Source organism: Neodiprion pinetum, chromosome 6 (assembly GCF_021155775.2).
Source record: "Neodiprion pinetum isolate iyNeoPine1 chromosome 6, iyNeoPine1.2, whole genome shotgun sequence".
Lineage (NCBI taxonomy): Eukaryota > Metazoa > Arthropoda > Insecta > Hymenoptera > Diprionidae > Neodiprion > Neodiprion pinetum.
Genome location: NC_060237.1, coordinates 666,822 through 686,393, shown reverse-complemented (window position 1 = coordinate 686,393; position 19,572 = coordinate 666,822). Strand labels below are relative to the sequence as shown.

The window sequence follows — 19,572 nt, the reverse complement described above, 5'->3', positions numbered from 1 at the left end:
TTACATTTGTGCAAAATACATCAATAACAAGAGATGAAAAGCTCACAGATAAAACACCGGCGAAACGATCGCGAGAAGAATGATAACCATGGAGAAGAGGGTAGAATTTTATTGCCTGAACGGTTAATATAAATCGACGAGCAGTAAAGTGAAACGAAATAGCCTCCTAGAACCTGCAGAACTCCCGACACACGTTCAATCATCCAACTCGCTGCTTTGGCTCGGGTCATTGTGCGTGTTTATTACCATTATTATTTATACACGGGGAAGGAACGTGAGTTGACTTTTCACGAAATCCAGAATTCACGAGTCTCTTCCTCGCAGATATATTTCGCCGGCAGTCTGACATAACTGCGGGTTTCGGTGAGATACACGATCTCGGAAAGGGCCGGGAACGAGCAATAAAGACAAGACGGTAAAAATTCGAATTTTTCTCCATTTCTCCAAAACTCTTTTCGCGTAATAATTTAAATCGGATTAATTCATTTTGATTGCTTATGATTGGACGGCTGCTTTGATAAACGAGAATAATTAGTGACTTAAGTTCCCTGATAACACAAAATGGAAAAAATTTCATGCGGACGTTTAAAAATATAAATAACGCTGTGAAGAATATTTTAAGAACTCGGAAAAACTCGGAAAGAAGAATAAGTACACAGTAGGATTTTTACTTGGAACAGTCTGAACTCCCGAGCTCGTGCGGCAATATTTACCGAAGAAGAATACCGGCAGTCTTACAACGGCTCTGATTATTCCAAGGTGCGAAACACGGCGACGTTTTGGGAAGAGAATAGCCTGCACAAGTCCAGAATCAAGTACGGATAAAGTTTCCCCTCCAGGGGTAGAACTGAGTACACGAGAAGCTGGCGAGTCGAGGAGCTGGGGTTGTATCGGAGTTTGCTTCCATTGTCCTCGGTACCGACGAGTCCTTATTGTCATCAGCGAATCTCCGGTTTATAGGAAGGCCGAGCAACGCTTCCAGCGTGTTTGGTCGATCAGGGGTGAGTCGGTCGAGATGGTGATGGAGGGAAGTAGCTGAAACGATTCAAAGCTCGAGGCACCCGCAAATCGGGACCCTGACTCCGGCTATTAGGCGTATTGTTTCCTCTGGAAGCTATCTTAGCTTATGCGACGAAACCTTGATCTGTGATTTACCGCAACACGGTGACAATATCGGAACTAATTCAACGTGGTGCTGGGTGGTTAGCAACATATTCCAAGGTGCCTTTTCGGGTCATTTTTAATCCTGATCAAAATTTCTTCCCCTCTTCCTCCTCATCCATTTTGCGAATCGCATCCAACGGACTACTGCCCCCAATTATCACGTGTACTGTTTAAAGCTCCGCGAGGCTTCTGCTCGACTTGCGGGTGACGAAAGTTCAAAGAGCGTCCTGATTCTCACCCCGTACAACAGTTTATCGACTTCCCTGTTATTAGACGACAACCCCTTTCGCACCCATGGAAGATTTAGTAGCGACAAGTGGGCATCTCACCCTCTCAAAGTTTTTCAGTTTAGGGTTTGGCCCGGATTGCATGGGGTGGTTTGGTGGGCGGGTGATACCCGCAGACTGTCACCCCGGTAGAAACTCGGAGAGAATTCGTTCCCTCGGAATTTTTACCTCCGTTTGAAAGTTGCGAGTTTTTCGGCCCGGAACGGAAGGTGACAGCAGTTCCCTGAAACTGGTAGGTATATGAGAAAAATAGGGAAATTTTCTCCGGGAACTAAAATAGGCGACGCGAAGTGACGCTGCCGAACATTTCGGCTGACGCAGCGCCCCTTCCAACGCATTCGGAAAACTTTTCAAACAGAATTTTAAAACACTTTCGAAGTAGCTTTCTCCACCGACGACAAACGCGATACCGTTCTTGTTTTTCCACTTTCTTAGTCAGGTCCACCGATTGCCATTTTTTGTCCTCGCGGGTTTCGCAACGTTCACAACGACGAATCGCTTCATTATTCGTCAGCAAAATGTACACGTTCTTCGTTCGAAAGGGGTTTTTTGGACATGCGGAGCACGTCAAATGCTCGATATAACGTCGCGGGTGTCGCTGGAAGAATGTCGGAGGGATTCATAGGGATGGGGGTGAAAGCTGGAGGCACAAGCCACGTGACCGAGCGTCCTGGTTTTGCTTTTGGTACCGGAGTACGAGGTTCTGGCCGAGTGGGATTCTTCCCTGTGTCAGGTATTTGTACATTGGCTGCTATGTTTCCGTCGATTCGACTTTTCAACCCCCCCCCCCCCCCCCCCCCCCCCCCTATTGCATTCGATTTCGGCAGGGCAACGTGGTTTTTCAATAAACGTGGTGCGAGATTAAAATAACCTTCGTCCTATCGAGTTTTTAACTTTGGACAATTCACAAGGGTGATCTTCGTGCCAAATCCTCGCCCCCGATTGTCACGCCTTGTAATCAAACTGAATGTATTTCGATTTTCCTCGAAAGATGTGTTCAGGTTGGGTGTAATACAGGTTCCTACGCGTCCTTTGTTTCGCACAGACAGACAATGCCGTCTTGTCCAGCGCTCGTCATTCGCCCCTATCGGATTTTCTCACCCCTCTGGTCTCTGACCCAATGTCTAACTGACGAGGATCGTGAAAGCGAATATTCAAACGAAATACGATTCTCCTGCTTCCAGCTGCTGGCAAATAACAGAGAGATAAACAGAGGGAGAAAAAAAGGTTGGGAAATTTTAGTACGACGGAATATGAATAAGAGTAAATGAAAAAAAGAGAAAAATAGATCAGCAAATTGGCAATTACATCATCCATGTCAGAAAAAATATAAACGAACGAAATTCCACTGATCTACCTGTCCTCGTAATTTTATTTTCTGTTCGGTCGTTCGTTAAAAAGTATGGCGACGGGAACGACGAGAAATATGGACAATGAGTCGGATACACGCCCGGGTTTTTCCTTCCCCGGTTTTGTCCGGTTCAAAAATCCGGGACAGTTGAATTCCGGAAGCGGATGCCAGACAGGCATCGATGTCGGATTATATACGTTTATAAGCTCCATGCAGGCTCAAAAACAAGCCCGGATGAATGCCGACGGCGTGTATCCGCATTTAAATCTGCCATAGTCTAAATTTCCGCGCTCACTTACGCATTCCGCTATCGTACGCATTTAAATGCCTCGAATAACGGGGAGCCGCGTGGCATGCGGTTCTCCACAGATGCCGGTGCCTTCGCAGTAACGGGGATTCAGCGAAGGGGTGCAGCTTTCGCGTACCGGCATTGTTGTTATTTTGTACCTGTTTTTTATTTATTTTTTTTCATTTTCGCTAACCTTCATCACTATCCTTCCAATTACTGACAGCCTCGATCCGCGATCCTCACCGTTTCGTTTCGTTCGGTTCTTCTCCGCTGTTTATTTAGTACACCCTGCGGGCTGCGGAGTAGCCAACAATCAGATCGGCCAATCAGCCTTTACGGCTCACGGATTCCTAGTTTTTGTGTTCAACCTCTGTTCCGCTGCAGGGGCGTTATCGCGATTCTTTCAATCGTTTCAACTGCCGCCGAGCCAAATTAAGGTTCACGAATTTTTCCGAGTCGTTAAAAAAAGGTTCAAACGCTGTTCTGCTCTGTCCTTCAAACGCCACAGTGGCCCCAAAAAATAAATTCGGAACTTCGCTGGTTACGGCATACGACGACTGGAAGATTTCAGAACCATACAAGCGTCCCAAAAAGGCCGCTCCCAAATGTTTCAATAATACGCGAAGGTTAGATTTACACTCAACTGACTTCATATAACCTATGAGCGGAATCGGATTGGCCAGCCAACGTCGAAGAGATAAGCATCTCTCCGAGCTAATGGCGTCGGAGTGAAAATCCGGTAGGTACATCAAGTCGCTTCGGTGGGCCGCAGAAGCCGGATATACGAAGTGCGCGAACCCGCGGCGAGGCATTGATTGGTGGCCGCGTGCCAAATTACCTTCTAAATCATCGAATCGGACAAAAGCTGCAGTGGAATTGGCTAGTTAGGTACCTGCAAGACTTTTTTTCTCGACCTCGTGGAAAGAGGGTCGAAAGAAAACCGACGACCATCCAACGGCCGCGTTTAACCTCGGCAGGGTTTTCCGTCAGATTTTATTTCCGGCTATTCGATCCCAGGGATTAGCAGCTCGGCTCGTTCGATAATTCGCTATCGGGACACAATATCATGGATATTCAACGCGCTTTGCGATAACGTTTGATATAACCCCACTCACGCCGAAGCCCGTCTGTTTTCTGATTGTGTTTGGGCTAATATCAATAATCGCGACTCTAATAACAGGCAATCGCTTCGGTATTAACGAAATTAGTCCCGTTTGGTTAAACTGTTAATCCACTCTATTCGCAGACTGCCACTACCTATTAAACGCATTCTGCAATGTGCGTCATCCGGATAAAACTCTGCCTCGAACTCTGCGCATCATATTTTAACACTGGATAAATTTCATCGCCGAGTAGTAATGTAATTTATCCAACGGTACAGGGTCCATAAAATCTGTAAAAAAGATTTCTACCATGCCAAGTCGTTTCGTTCGAGTTTGTCAATTGGCAACTTCAGGCTTTTACCATTCATTCCATGTTGTCGATAAATTTTTATTACAACTGATTTCACAGAATTCATAGTCAAAAGGTCATCCAAGCTTGCGCTACCACGACTGATATCCATTGCTTTTTTGAAGTTTTCCACCTGATTGGCACCATGATTCCAACCGATTGAATATCCGTTATTCCCGAACGAATAGCCCAGCGTTTTTATGTGAAAATAAACCTTGACACTAACCGTTAATGATATTTAAAATCTGTCGGAGATTTTCTCGACAGCAAAGAAAAAGGAAATAAAATCAGTCGCGGTGCAATTACGCCGCGGAAGCACGATTCCCTTTTTATACTGGGTCAGCATTGTACAGTCGAGGAAAGGCGGATCGATCGGTGTTTCGATGTTGTCTGAGGTGTTCCGCCGGAGAGTTGCGAGCGGATGATAACTCTTGTCAAGATTTCAATCGGAGGGGCACAATGCTCATATACATACATATAGATATATAATGGTGGCCGGACCGGCAGGAGCAGGGGTCCATATCCTCGGCGTGTATAAGCGTTGCGGATATGAGGGCAGAGAAGAGATCGGACAGCGGCGGAGGAAATCCACCTTCATCATTTCCGACGTGAACGGGCACCTACGCTCGGTTTCTTGCAGCCCCGCCCACCCGCCGACAATATTTCCCGATACACAATCTGCGAAAGAAATAACCGGCTGATCCGGAGACATACGAGCGGCGTTCAAAGTGTATAACCGCTATCATAATTCACCGCATTATCAAGAGAACGATGCTGGGGACTCGCGGGGCCGGAGGCGCAATGCTGCTTTTTTTCGCCATTTACCCCCCTTTTTTCGTTTGGGACGCGTGGATTTCACCCGCGTTTCCGTGTTTTGCGGACGGGTGGCGACCCACTTAAGGGTGGTCGATTTGCCGGTACGGCCGCGTTATGGCCGGCCGGCCGGCCGCCGCGGGATAACCGCTGACTCGTTTTCGCGCCGCTCGCTATTGTGGGGATCACTTAAGCTTTGTAAGCCCGCGTGTCCCGTTATGGAGATGGAGAGGGCGGGAGAGAGTCCTGTGTGTGCTTTAAGCTCGTAGTCAACGGAATAGCCTCGCCACCATTTTTGTCAGCCTACCAACCACCGCCCACTTTTCGTGTCCCGGTCGCAGCGCCGTTCAGGGATCGTTCCACTCGACAACGTGATGCGATGAAAAGAGGAAAAGGAAGGGAGCCAGGGGAGAAGAAATACCCCCTGGAAATAGAAGGGTCAGACGTAACAAGAAAACTCCTTATATATATATGTGTGCCGACTATATTTGGACTAGTGCCTGTATCGAGGGTCGCCTAGAGGCTGTTGTAAGAACACGTGAGATGAGCCCTCATTTCGCGGTTTTATGTTTTTCGATTACGGGTATTTTCTCTTTCTTTCTGGTTTATTTATTCATTTTTTTTTTTTTTTTTTTTTGATCTCTTTTTGTCGCATATCCGCGTTTTGTGCGTTTCGTCATTTTCCCTCCATTCTATTTATTCTAGGATTAATTCTCCATCAATCTTTATTACGGTTCTCGTTCTCTCACTCTCTCTTTGTTCTCGCGAATTAATTCTTCGTTCCAAATGAATGATACTTTCAACCGCTCAATAAACACCTGAAACCATTTTCTCGAATGATACAAACTCACCAAACATGCTTATCGAGTCCAACTATTAGGACACGTTTTTCGGGAAATGAGCTTGTGGATAAGCAGTTCGGTGAAGAAATGAAAATCATGAGAAATCGAATTTTTTCTCAGTTATTCCACATCGATCCGGATGTAGAATGTTACAGGCGGAAAGAGTGAAGAAAAAAATGAAGTGAACTACGTTCGCGTCATTCATATTCAGGAAGTTTTCATCCGACAACTACTCGACTTACAGTCCTCTCGCCCCCGAGCTGAAACGAGCTTGGATAAGAATGAATGGGATTTATAAGCTGCAGGGGTTGAATCGCGCGGTGTTAGGGTAGGTGTATATCGAACGGTTCGAGCTACTCTTTATGGGCAATATTCGTCGAGTTCCTCTCCGTTCGGAGTTAGGTACCGGCGGTAAACGCGGCTTCGTCACGCACTAACCTCGACGCGTCAATGTACAATAGGATTAACCCTTCGTTAGCGATGTGGTTGAAACGAGCCCCCATGTGGTGGCAACCGTGAAGAGAGAATTCAACGAATCTGCGCAAAATGGGCCAATTATCATCATCTGGTGAACGATGCTGTCGCGGTCGATGTTGGCGCGGAAAAAAAAATGTTTAACACATAGTATGAAACAACCAAGATCCTCGCTCTACCTCCGCCAACAACAGGCCATAAACAGCGCAGTTTTTTCAACTCACGAGATTTCCTAGGCCAGTGGTGCTTGTTCCAACACATGCCCGGTAAATTGGAGGTACACAAGCCTCGCAGCTCATCGAGTTTAGTGTGTAAACTCGAGTGTGTACCGAGAAAGAGAGTCCACAAGTGGCTGACCGAATTTAATTTATTTGACTAGTGCCAGACACGCGCGCCATTACGTCGAGGACTTACGCACCATTCAGCAGCTATGTCAAACATTTTTATGTTTGCCTCGGTGGTTGGGGATGCGAAAGATATTGTGCTTATGCTTGCGAGGGGCTGCAGTATTAAATGATTCACGTGGCAGGGAAATCTAATTTTTCTTTAAACAAAGTCAGGCTTTCATCCTTTGAGAGCTTGGCCTTCTCGAAATGTCTCTGACAAGAGGAAGACACACCCTGCCCTGCTATCATGCAAGAATGCTTTTCATTTAGACAATACGGTTATAAGACGGACGAACTAATCTATTTTGTTACACCGCTTTCTCTGGAATGTTTATGATCATTTATACACAGGCATAATACACGTGTACACAGAAAAGTCAGGTGGATTTACGGTTTCAAAGGTAGGAACGGAGGAAAATTCTTTGGGCGAACTGTTCTTGAAAGGTTATTTCAATTCCGTTCTACCTTTTGATAATCCTCATTTAAGAAGACAGTGAAAGCTGTCACTCCCAGGGCAGCTTGATTCGGGCATTACTGTTCGTTGGAACAGCCTGAAGCTTACGAGTGGAAGTAACCCTTGCCCACCATGCGGTTGACAGTTTGGATGACCTGGTTCTGGCGGGATCGTCAAAGTCCACGCTGTAGATACCGAATTTGTCTCTAGGCGGTATAAAATTGTCGTTAGACTCGTTGCTGACCACGAAGACGATCAAGCAGCGAGTTGTTACTCACGCAATGCCGTCTTGCCACTCGAAATTGTCCATCAGACTCCAAATAGCGTAACCTCGGATGTCGCATCCGTCTCGTTTTAACGCAATCAGCAGTTCCCTCAAGTAGTCGTAGAAGTAGCTGATTCTGTCGTAGTCTTCCAACTCGCCTTTGTCCGAGTAGCCGTTCTCCGTTATCCATACAGGCGGGTTGTCGTAGTAGTCTCTGATCTGGCGAAGCGTGTATCCAAATCCTGGAGGATACACCTACGGGGATAACGAATGTACAATCGGGAATTGATACTAGCTTGCTCAAGATTCGCAATAGATTTACGTATAACCAGCTGGAGGCTGCCCGTGACCAGCTCGAATTGGCTTCGAGTATGATACCGCTGTCCGAGTTGTAAATACCGAGTTCCTCGTCAGGGTCAGGAGAGGCGAGTACCGACGTGTACAGGTTCGCACCAAAAAAATCAGAGCTTCCGCTGTGAAACAGAAAAAATGGGTCAACCATCTTCCGGCACTTACGGAAGTTCGTAGTGAACGCACTTGATGATGGCGATCCAATCGTCCGTCAATTCGAGGAGTCGGGACCTTGGGTAACCTTGAGCCTCGCTGATCATGGCCACCCTGGTCTTCATGATCTCCGGATAATCTCCGATGTATATGGGATGAGTATTCCATCCTACTTCGAATTGGAAGCCTACGTCGGCCGATACGGTGTCACTAGAGTTCGCTGACTGTATCGTAATAAGAGAAAATGCCATGCCAATAACGCCCTGCTGGACATCCCGAAACTCTTCGTCGTACATTCGATAAGTTTTTCCGTGCGCCTTCAGGACGTTGTGCATGCAGAGGTATGCCCCGATGCCAGAAATCACTTTTCCTAAGAAAAATTAACAGCGAAGACTCGAGATACTTAGTCGTCAGCATTAACTACCTACGTTCATCATCGTCCGACTGATATTTCTCACCTACCCGGGGCCTTTTGCGTGTCTTCGTATCCGAGAAGGCAGAAGCTACGAGGTTCGTTGATGGTAATCCATTTTTTCACGGTATCTCCAAGTGCCTCGAACAAGACCCTGGCATAATCGACGAACCAATCGACCATCAGCTCGTTCGTCCATCCTCCCATATCTTCTATGACTTGGGGATGATCCCAGTGATATATCGTCACTATCGGCTCGATGCCGTTCGCCACCAACTCCGCGGTCAAGTTTTTGTAGTACTGGAGCCCGTCCTCGCTAATTACGTTCGTAAAGCCGGTCGGAAGGACGCGTGACCAGCTGATGGAAAATCGATAGAAGTCTAACTGAAAAACCAAGTGTAAGCGTATTATCATGCGTCCTGAAAATGTGTTTCTTCGAACTATTTGTCATCGAAACTGACTCCTGCAGATTTCAAGAGTTGTACATCCTCTTCGTATTTGTGGTAAGAATCGCAGGCAATGTCACCGTTGGTGCCATCGGCAATGTATCCTGGGTAGTTGTGGGTCCAATAGTCCCAGACATTTTCCCCCTTGTCTGGAAAATGGTAAAACGTATCGACTGAAAAGTGTTCAGTGATTTCAGGTGTCAATAATCAACTTGTTAATACCGCTGACATTCCAGGCCCCTTCGATCTGGTACGAGGCAGTTGCGGCTCCAAAGCGAAATCCACTTGGAAAAGTTAGCTTGACGATATCGCAGCAGGATACTCTGCGGAAAAAATTATTATCACCAACCGTGTTAACGAATTACAGATGGTTGAAATAGACGTACGTCGCAAGTACCAAGCAGATAATCAACGCGACAAAGTAACAATCCATCGTGACACTACACCTTCAAAGTGATTCCTTCCAACTGCTGTGTTAAATTCTAAGATCATCATCAATTGACTCTGTTCGACGCTGCAGAGCTAAGAGGCGTTGAAAGTGTTTTATCAGAAATGGACTAAGCGTCACCTCTAAGCAATACTATCAACACAATCACAATGAAACGTATTTATTGATCCTGAATCGCGTTTGATATTTGGAGTACGTATGCCGAGATACGATAAGGTGGCAAAGATAATACAAGATCATGTGAGCAAAGAGAGATTCAGATTTTTTGGAATATTTGGTTCCTTATCCTTGAACAGCTTAGCGGGTCTCATCTTGTCAGAATCATCAAAAGTCACGCTGAAAATGTCGCATTGGTTCTGGATTTAATATACGAAATAAGTATCAAGTTTGTGAGAACTTTTTTCTCGCATCGAAGATATTCGCTGATAATTTATTACACATGTCATGCTATCTTGCCATACGAAACGTTCGTCACTTATCTGGATAGACCCTTAGCAATGAATGTAATGAAGCGAAATCGATACTCTCTTCGACGTGAGATTGGATCTACTTTTATCACACGCTTAGGTTTAACCAGCTAAGACAAACTTGTATCGAATTCCGATATCAAATTATAGTCATTGTGTCAATTCAATGTCCAATCTGAAGAAAAGTCTATAGGAATGATTTGCTGGTTAAATTATAATATAAAGACTGATTGCTCGCATTTGACATCAATTGAAGAGAGTGCAAAAGTTACCTGCTCTATCTATCTATATAACGCACTTTTGTCACAATATTTTCGCATGTTTGGAATAGGATTCCGGTGTCGTTATCAATCCAATCTATACAGTCTGGTTACTGCTCTATACCCCCGTCACTTCTTTCATTTGTTGGATGATTTCATGACCTGAAATATCGTAATCATCATCAGCGACCGGACTAACGGTAAAGTTTTAACAATACGGAAGCCAATCCTTGCTAATTACGTGCCTGAGGAAGGCCATGAATACTGTCAGCGTCCAGCTAACAAAGAGAACTTGAATCAAGTTAAAAACCACGTAGAATGTGCCTACCTTTTTATTTATTCATGCAAATCACGTTTCTCCTGTTGGAAGAAGCTGAGTGTAAAGCTGAGTAAGTCAGACAGCGATGATGACGAAGGGTGGAAAATTGTTTGGAGAAAAGTCTTGACATAGATGGAGCGGGGCTTTAATCAAAGAATAACGGCGACTCACGAAACGGGTAATCCATAGTCGTGTATAGGCATTATTACGCACCGGCGGGGTAGATAGGAGGAAACGAGGCTCGGAGCTTTGCTGCTAGGTGAACTAATCGCGAGGGTAATCTCATTGCCAGCTGTGGACTCATGGACCCAAAGACCCCGGGGCGCAGAGAAGGGTGGCGAAGGCGGCATCCCTGCCTGGGTCGATGATTAATAGCCGATGCGCCGCCGAAGCTCGCCCTCACCCTCCACCCCCCTCGTTGCGCCGCGCGTCGCGCCCTCTTGACCCTCGCCGCAGAGCGACCTTATACAACCCTTCGCGCTCGGCAGCCGGGCTTCGGTCTGGCTGCTCGATTGTTATTTAATTTGTTTGAGATTAATATTGGTCGGCGATAGCTCACTTTGCTTAGGATCCACCGATTTAGGGGCCACGACTGTGATTTATCACCACTCGATGATTCCACCCTACCATGTTTGAGGGACTCGGTTCAGCTTGCTTCCCCGCGCGTGTCACGGGATGTAGAGCCAGGTCGAGTGATATAACTCGGCGAACAGGGGATCCCGGCACTCTCAGCCCGATAAATCAGAAAATTTACAAGTACCGCGTAAACTTTTGCCCACCATTAGTTATATGCGTATCTACGCCGTCACGCGACCCCGCGCTGTCAGGAGAAATTTTAAACATCGTAATAAAAAAGGAACAAGCAGCAAAAAGTGGGAGGCATGGAGAGTGAATATGCTCCAGGTTGATTAAAGCCATCGTCCAAGGGGTGTGATTTCGAAAAATCGTACCGAACTACCTGCACTGCTGCAGTCTCGTTCGAGGAGTTAATTATCACCCGGATATTGCACTAACGAGTGATGTGCGTAAAAACAGGAGCTTGAAGAACGACGTGAAAGACGAGTGTCACGATGTCACGAGTGTCAGAATGTCTTGCTCAGCTGCTCAACTTTTCCTCACGCATCCTTTCACTCTTTTAGTCACAGAAGCCACTATAACGGCACCCTTTTTTTCTTTTTTTTGTAATTTTTTTAATATTCCATGAAGAATTCTGAAATTTTTGTATTTTCACGTAAAAATACACTGAAAGAAATTTTATTGCAATATTTGGTTTTCCGCATAGCATTTTAGTGACAAACGAGGTACAGTCATAAGCATTCGTAGAATAATGGGACATTATACTATTTCTATATATATATTAATATTATCTTGACAAGCAAGAATTACTATATGATCTTTGAAACGTTCTTATAAATGTTGTGCATTTCGTTACTCACTATTGTACTTTTCACGACTGTACTGCGATTGTCCCTAAAATGCTATATTTTATTGTACTTTTGTGTATGGGGAAAAGCAAATATTACAATAAAATTTCTTTCAGTGTACTCAAACTTTGGATTGGTTAGGACTTCGTTCGAATCCATAATTGTTTATAATTGTTATCAATAAACATATGCCGAGAAAACATATTTTCGCGAGTGTAATTCGATAGCGGAGAAATTTGATAATAAACGTGTACTAAAAACGCTTGGAATCCATTGTTTTACAAACAAAGGTCTCAGAATGGCCATTAGATTTACAAAATTGAATGCATAGAGTTAGTTTTCACCCTCCTTAGGGGTGCATATAGATAATATTAGGGTTTGCACCTATTCTCGGCTTGGAATTGTACTATCTCAAAATACATCCATTTTCACCCCATATTAGGAGTTGTTTTTAGTTTTATTAAATTCATGACATTAGATTCGCATTCAGCGTCGAAAAATATATAGGTAACGTATAATTTCACTTCTCTGCCGAAAAAAATTGAATTGCGTGACCGAAAGGGTTATCATTATTTCAAGAAAGTGGATTTCGAGTGTTCCTGCTGTACGTTGAAAGACTTTTCATCACCGACCGAAAGTAGTTTCCAGTATAAAGAGAACCAAAAGCTCGATCCGCTCGTATTTTCAAGCTTATACTCGTACATACATAATCATCGCGTATCCAATACATCGTCAAAGGGACCGGACGGCCACTTGAGTCAGTGATGTTTAAAGATGAGGTTTTAGGTACTTGGCGAATCGCCTTTGAGAAAGTCGCTGGCAAATAGTCAAGGTATTATTTGAAACTGGTCTGATTCAACGACTTTCCGGCAGCTGCGTTTGCCGATCGCAAAATTTTATTTCACCTTCTCGAACTTTCAGAGCTGCTTTTTCCCGATGCCACTGCGGCGCTCTTTTTGTAAACCGTAGATGCTTGTACAGGCTCACTGAGTCTAGAACGTTAAACCTTTTGTTGGTAATTTATGAAGCCTAAGGAGAGACGATAAAACATTTGTCAACGTTCTATAAAGGTTTTATTACTACACTTAATTTCGAGATAGTCGTCGCACAGTGGCGATGAAATTAGCGAGTGAACATCAACTTTTTGCAAATACATAACTTTTCTTCCCTCTCTTTTTCCCAGCGGCGGTAACTGTTATATATTTACAACTGCTGCAGAGATAAGTCGTCTTTTCCTCACGTTTCTTCTTTCGTTTTTTTTTTCTTTCCTTTTCTCCTCTTATTTTTTGCATAATAAGAATTCAATCAACCCAGATTTCCCTAGAGTTGTAACATTTTATAGGTCACGTTAGGGCTGACAGCACTGCTTTTAGACATTGTTGTCAGCGAACAAAGGATTCCAAAGAGAATGGGAGGAAAAAGAAAGGGGGAGGGGGGGGGATGGGCAAGGGGGCAGCGAAGAAAGAGAGGGCAGAGGGAGGAAAATCGCATGAAAGAGTGAAAAAAAAAAATAAAAATAAATATATATATTGCGAGAGGAGTCAACTCTTTACATCTACTTAACACCCGTCGCAATCCCGGGGCAGCTCGTCAACAGCTGAATGCTACCTCGTAATAAAGAATATCTTCAGGCCTCGGAATAAAATGCAAGGGGCGGCGGAAGGTGGGAAAAAACGAAATTAAATGATTAAACCTGCAGGGCCTGAACCTTGCCGACATTAACAAGGTGCCATTGTCGATTAATGTCACTTCGGCACGGGGGAGAATGAGGATGGAAAAGAAGAAGGAAAGGAAAAAGGAGAAGAAAAGAAAACGAAAATTAAAACTCGATTTCACGCCACGGGAAAGAGTCGCTGTTCTACCTCGGGCAACAAAATTCAGCATCCGGTTTCCAGAACTCGCGGTATTTCCTCCACCTTCCCATATGCCGCCCGTACGTAGGTAGGTATCTACGTATGCACAATATGTAGCTAGCCGCCATTCCGGCGTGGAGCTCGTGTTTATTCAAATCCTTTGCTCCGCACCCGAGTTCGCCTTCAAAGTGTCAGTAATTTAAACAACACGAGTTGTGTTTGTGAAGTTTCTCAAATCTCCGGGGAACAATTCGCTTCTCACGAGTTTCAAATAATATCCTTACCCCATTATCCAGATAAATGTCCTTCCTAACCCTCCACCACCCCCACAAAGTACGGGACTAGAATACATTCTCGCCAACGTTTGCAATATCTAATTCTCACCCCCAAAGCGACGCTCGATATATTTTCGTAACCGTTTTTGCCGTTACTCGTAAGCCGTGAACTATGGTAATTCATAATTTTAACACTGGCTGGCGAATTTCAGGCTATTCGAGTGGTCAAGGCCGCGGAAGAGGTGTTCAGAAATTGGATTTTGTCTAGAATCGGAAGATGGTTGATTTACAAAAGCTCACATAGCTGCGAGACATTCTCCCACAAACTTCCCACTGCGCATCGGGTATCATTCCGCGTCTCCGAGGCCAGTTTGTGGCGGAGAACGTGCTTCCAATGATTCAGAGTAACGGGGTTATATCGGGGTGTTATAGCCGGTGGCTAAGTGAGTTACGAGATTCCGGAAGTCCCGGCGGTGGCTCGGCGTGATCGTTGGCACCTGGAACGGTGCCCAAAAGTCCAGTTGGTCCGGGATCCCGAGGGAGAGCTTTTGCCGTTATCATCCGAAATCGCGATTCCGTGGTGTCAGCGGTGCTTGAGATTCGAGACTCCTTTCTCCGTAGAAAATCGACGCAGTTCGGCATCGTCTCCGAGCTGGACTTCCACCGATATGAAACATCGAAAACCGCAGACGTAGGTGACCGGAAATACCACAACGGACCGCACGCTCCTTCGGATTAACAAAGGGAAATTCAGTCTCCGACTGCACAGATTCACGGTACGGAGGAAAAGCGGCTTCGACGTTCCTCGAATGGTCAAACGGTTGCTGACCACTCGCCGGAATACCTTATCTCGACTTTCATCCCTCGGCGCTTCTTTCCGCCGATTTTGTTTGCGCGCAGCTACAATTTCTATTCTCATAATTCTTACTTAGTATTCTTCGCTGGCTCATTTTCATCTCATGAATGTACATTCGCATTGTATACGTGTTTTATAGTCAGTTCAGGGTGCGTATTGCACACGTATACATACGCGTTTTTTTTTTCTTGTTCTTTTTCCTTCGGGTGAAATTCTTGTCTGGATTCGCGCACTTCGAGCATCGATCGCAATCGGTCAGAATGAAAGTGCATTTTTTCGATCCGATGGCCGCCAAGCGATCAGTGGTCGCGAGTCAACTCAACCTACGGTTGCAACGATTGGTTTCATTCCGGCTCGATTGACCAGTTTCTCTTTCCCAGCAAATTGAAGAGCAATTTTTATCCGCTATTTTTACATCTATTTTTTCAGATTGAACTACCTTACCGCTGGTCTCACGCCGATGTGGTTTCACGCGACGAATGTAGCTCTACACGCGGCTGCCTGCGTCCTCGTCACAAAAGTTAGTCTCGCCGTTGCCTCGCTTCGACCCGGATTTGCAGCTTTGACTGGCCTCCTTTTCGCAGCTCACCCGATCCACACGGAAGCGGTAAGTGTTTTTTAATGAAATTGAATTAATTTTGCTGGGTAGCGTCGAAGCAGTAGGAGGTGAATATATTAATATGAGAAGAAGTGGCAGAAAAGCAGGGTACGGATCATGTCACGTGAAAACCCCACAAAGATCAGCAATCAGAAATTTTTCACCGGATCCTTCACTCTGCCTCCAGCACTTTGTATTCGTGTTCATCGTTCCTTGTAGGGCGTTTTCTTTATTTCCCAAAGTACAACCGAGACGTGCAAACCCTGGCGTCAAAATATTCAAAGGGGAAAATTCAAATATACGAGTAGTGTACGTGTATACGTGATTTCGAAGTAATCCGGATGTCATCCTCTTTTCTCGTATGAAGATCTCGTCTTACGAGTAGAGCGGTTCAATTCAAATCCGTGGAAGTGCGGCGAGCTTTGGAATTCAATTTGAAAAAAGAAAGAAAAGAGAATGAGAAAAAGAAAAAAAAATCTAATTCAAAAGAGAATAACAAGAATAGACAATTTTATGAATGCATAACAAAAAAAGAAAAACGTAATTGTTTTATGTCACTCCGCTTTCGCTCGCCTCGCAATTTTACGCACGTAACCAAAATATTATTGCGTACTTTAAAGCGGTTTTAAAACAGAGTGGTATCAAGACTGGCCCCCGGTAAGATCGAGAGAAAAGAAATAATATCTTTCCGAAAAATATAACCACTCAAAAAAAAAAGAGAATTTGATGAGATTTACGCATAAAGTGGTAGGTAGTTTCACAGAAATACGAGTTTCATCTCTATTATCCTCCAAAGCCGATTATACAGTATCGCATTACTACTCCAACTCGAAATATATGTATAATTCCTGTCTCATATTTTACTACACAAAATGACACCCTCTTGCGCGTGTATATTCGCACGAGCATTCGAAACAACCCGTGTTTCCGTCTCTAAAATGACACTAGATAAAAGCATTCAACTTTGTTTCGCTTGGCAGTCGCTTTCACGGATTTAACTAACAAAGAATTTGTTCTTTTTTGTCACAAAAACCAGTATTACAGCGAAGGGGCTCTTCACTTACAGATTAAGTGACACGCGATTAAGAACCATTTAAAAGAGTTCAAAAATAATTACAAGGTGTTCGAGACTCATTTCAAAGAGTTTCGAGATATTTCGAAGCGATTTCGGGCGCTTACGAGATGACTACAAACGGTTTCAAACTAACATTCGAGTTATGAGTTTCGACTGATATTCAACCGGAAGTGATTTTAACGGATTTGGAGCGTTTGAAAACTGACTGCAAACAGTTTCGTACTAATTTGAAGGGGGTTTAAATCGATTTCAAAGTGGTTTCAAGCAATTCGAAGCGGTTTCAGGCGGGCTTAAACGAATTTCTAAGTAATTTCAAACGGTGTTATGGGTTCTCGCTACGATTTTGTAGTAAACGTAATAAAAATTGGTTTTCGATATGAACGAGTGAATAGCCCTTGGGTTTCAGTACCTCACGAGGGCAATTCAACAAGAATCGGAGTCGCACCCTTATCAGAGTGAATCTGTTCGCGGGACGGCTTTGACGTTCCGTTAAACTAGTCAAACCATAATTGGCCGAGTGAGTGGTGGAAACGCGAGCGGGTCGAACCCGCAGGATGGATTTGCACCGCGTGGCGGGAAGTGGGGTGAAAACCTCGACGGCAGATGTACCCGTAGTGTAAGGATATCGGCGGATTTCCCACGCGGCCGCAACCGTGCCGCAAGCTCAATCACGGCCTCCTTCCCCCATTGTGCGAGGGTATTTGAAAGTAAGTCGTAGATCCGGGCGGTGCCAGCGAATGCTGGTATCGCCTAGGTTCAGCCCTAGTCGGGAGGTGGAAGGCCGCTTGTCGCGGTTTCGACGTCAAGCGCCGCGCCTCGTGCCCCGTGTCAGGTACGTGCGAGCGATATAATCCCGCATAATCGGGCACACGCGGTCCTCTCGACTCTCTGAAATAACAGATACGCGGTTTCGCCGTACCCGCGACACCCGATTCCAGCCCGCCCCTTCCGAGCGTGCGAGCATAGGCGAGGATAGATCGGCCACAGAGCACCATTCGAGCGTGTACGCAGACCTGCGGGCTGGTATTATGTTGAAATTCGTCCCGTATCGCGGCATATTCGGTGTGTTGCAATCGAGCGATCCCCAGATTTTCCGAATACGGTCTGTTCTGTGACCAAAATCACATTGTACCGGACTAGGCGTTACTGAATAAATAGAACAGGTTCGCGGGCTTACGAAGTACAGATAATATGATGATAAACTGAAAGCTCAAACTTCTTTTATCTATCATGACTACCTGACCATCAGAACATATATACATTGCGGCGAGCACTGTTGCGGAGATAATCGCGAAGAGAATTTTATGAACATATTCAGATCGGTTATTCGCAGAACAAGAATTTGGAATTGAAATGGAAATGAGCGTCCCCTCTCGCCATTAGTAAAATAAATTTCAATCCCGTGTTGGTTTCGAATTAGTGAATTTGAATTTTATACAGGCAGAGTACAAAAATTTTTTCAACAAATTCAATTCTTTCTACTCAATCAATCGAGTGTTATGAAAAACTCTGTATTCATCGAGCCGTTTTTCCTGGTCCAGTCTGGATCCGATATTTATTCACAGGGTCCGTTGAACACGCGTTCTCCTCGCCGAAAGGGAACAAAAACCGTGTGCAGGGGAATAATGTTGAAAGAGATTTTCAAGTTTGAATGGGGAGAGTAAAGCGGTAGCAACGTTATTACATAGCTGGAATGCTCGATGCTCGATGTTTCATGGAACGTTGGCGATGGGATGTATACGTGCCGCGTAGATGGCGCGTGGTCCTTGGCGTCTGGCTTTCGAAGGCGTGAATAGCGCTGTGGTAGTGGACTGTGAACGGAATTCTTGAGTATTTCCTACTGTGCAGTGATCGCGTGCCAATTCGAGAAGGTGCCTTGCCTATCCCACTTGCATCACCGTGCACAACCAATGCTCAGAGAATGTAGTTTATGGAGAAGGGGACAAGGCGGCGCAACATGCCAGCGAGATATTTCTGCGGAAATTAGAAATTCCTTAGGGTCGCAATTTGCTTCGAGATTTCCCTCGACAGATACACGACATTTTTTTCTTCTCCCTTCTCGTAACAATAGAATGAAATATTGAACTGACTGACTGCAGGTCAACGTTGCGGCATAACGAGAAATACTTTTCTGACAACCCGTGGGGGGGGGGGGGGGGGGGGGGAGGGAATCGATCATGATGAAAACGAAGAAAAAAAAAATTCAGGTTCTTTCGGAGCTACTTTTATGGGTCGTCAAAAGTGTTATACATAGTAACTTCTAGTCAGAGGGTGAAGTTTAACCAAGAGGGAAGTTGCGGTAGCTGCTGCTTACACATATATGTCAAGGTGGATTATATGGAACCTTTTGATTTCCGAGATTATACGCGATTCCTCGATTTAACCTTGCGCAGAGGTCCACGGATTCAGGACGTGGAATAATTTCTGATTGATGGTAGCCGGAACGTACCTTATACCTTTGAAGGGGAAAAATTCCCAGCTCGTCCTGGAGCTTCCCCCCTTTCTCTCTCCCCCTGACGAAACGGAGTTCGCTTCTGTTTTGCTTTCGCTTCGCTTACCGCAGCGGAACGCCCAGTTCGGTTAGACGGCCTCGGGCGGGGCGAAAAGAATTCTGATTTCTTTCGGGGTAACCGCAAAGTCTATGAAACTCACCCCGCCCAAGCGGCGACTGTAGGAAAATAAGTGGTTTTTTTTCTCTTTCCATTCACGTTTCGTTTCATGCAGATGAAAATTTTTGAAAATTATAAGAAGTGAGAAGACGCCGTTTACAATTTAATTAATCGTCGGTGGAAATAGTCTTGCAACCGTTTCCGCAGAGCGACGCGAATTATCTCGGTTCTTTTCAATTTTCCATTTCT

The 19,572-nt window shown here is 45.0% G+C and overlaps 2 protein-coding genes across 7 annotated transcripts in view; one reads left to right on the top strand and one right to left on the bottom strand.

The window, feature by feature from the left end:
- Positions 1-9,661, bottom strand: part of LOC124220917 (trypsin-1-like) — an 89,087-nt gene extending 79,426 nt beyond the window's left edge. Inside the window, exons 1-8 of one of the 3 annotated variants that reach the window (XM_069137038.1) lie at positions 9,526-9,661; positions 9,362-9,462; positions 9,155-9,288; positions 8,744-9,077; positions 8,315-8,651; positions 8,100-8,250; positions 7,791-8,032; positions 7,524-7,718 (exon numbers count right to left, since the gene is read on the bottom strand). In XM_069137038.1, coding sequence (XP_068993139.1) covers positions 7,562-7,718; positions 7,791-8,032; positions 8,100-8,250; positions 8,315-8,651; positions 8,744-9,077; positions 9,155-9,288; positions 9,362-9,462; positions 9,526-9,572 — 1,503 coding nt within the window. In that variant the 5' untranslated portion in view covers positions 9,573-9,661 and the 3' untranslated portion in view covers positions 7,524-7,561. Of the gene's footprint in view, positions 1-7,377; positions 7,719-7,790; positions 8,033-8,099; positions 8,251-8,314; positions 8,652-8,739; positions 9,078-9,154; positions 9,313-9,361; positions 9,463-9,525 lie in introns of those variants that run through there. The other 2 variants (XM_046630360.1, XM_069137039.1) reach the window with 2 other exon arrangements.
- Positions 1-19,572, top strand: part of LOC124220916 (protein O-mannosyl-transferase TMTC1-like) — a 144,767-nt gene that overhangs the window by 41,099 nt on the left and 84,096 nt on the right. For all 4 annotated transcript variants that reach the window (XM_069137037.1, XM_069137036.1, XM_046630359.2 and 1 more), the window contains exon 3: positions 15,471-15,648. In XM_069137037.1, coding sequence (XP_068993138.1) covers positions 15,471-15,648 — 178 coding nt within the window. The remainder of the gene's footprint in view (positions 1-15,470; positions 15,649-19,572) is intronic.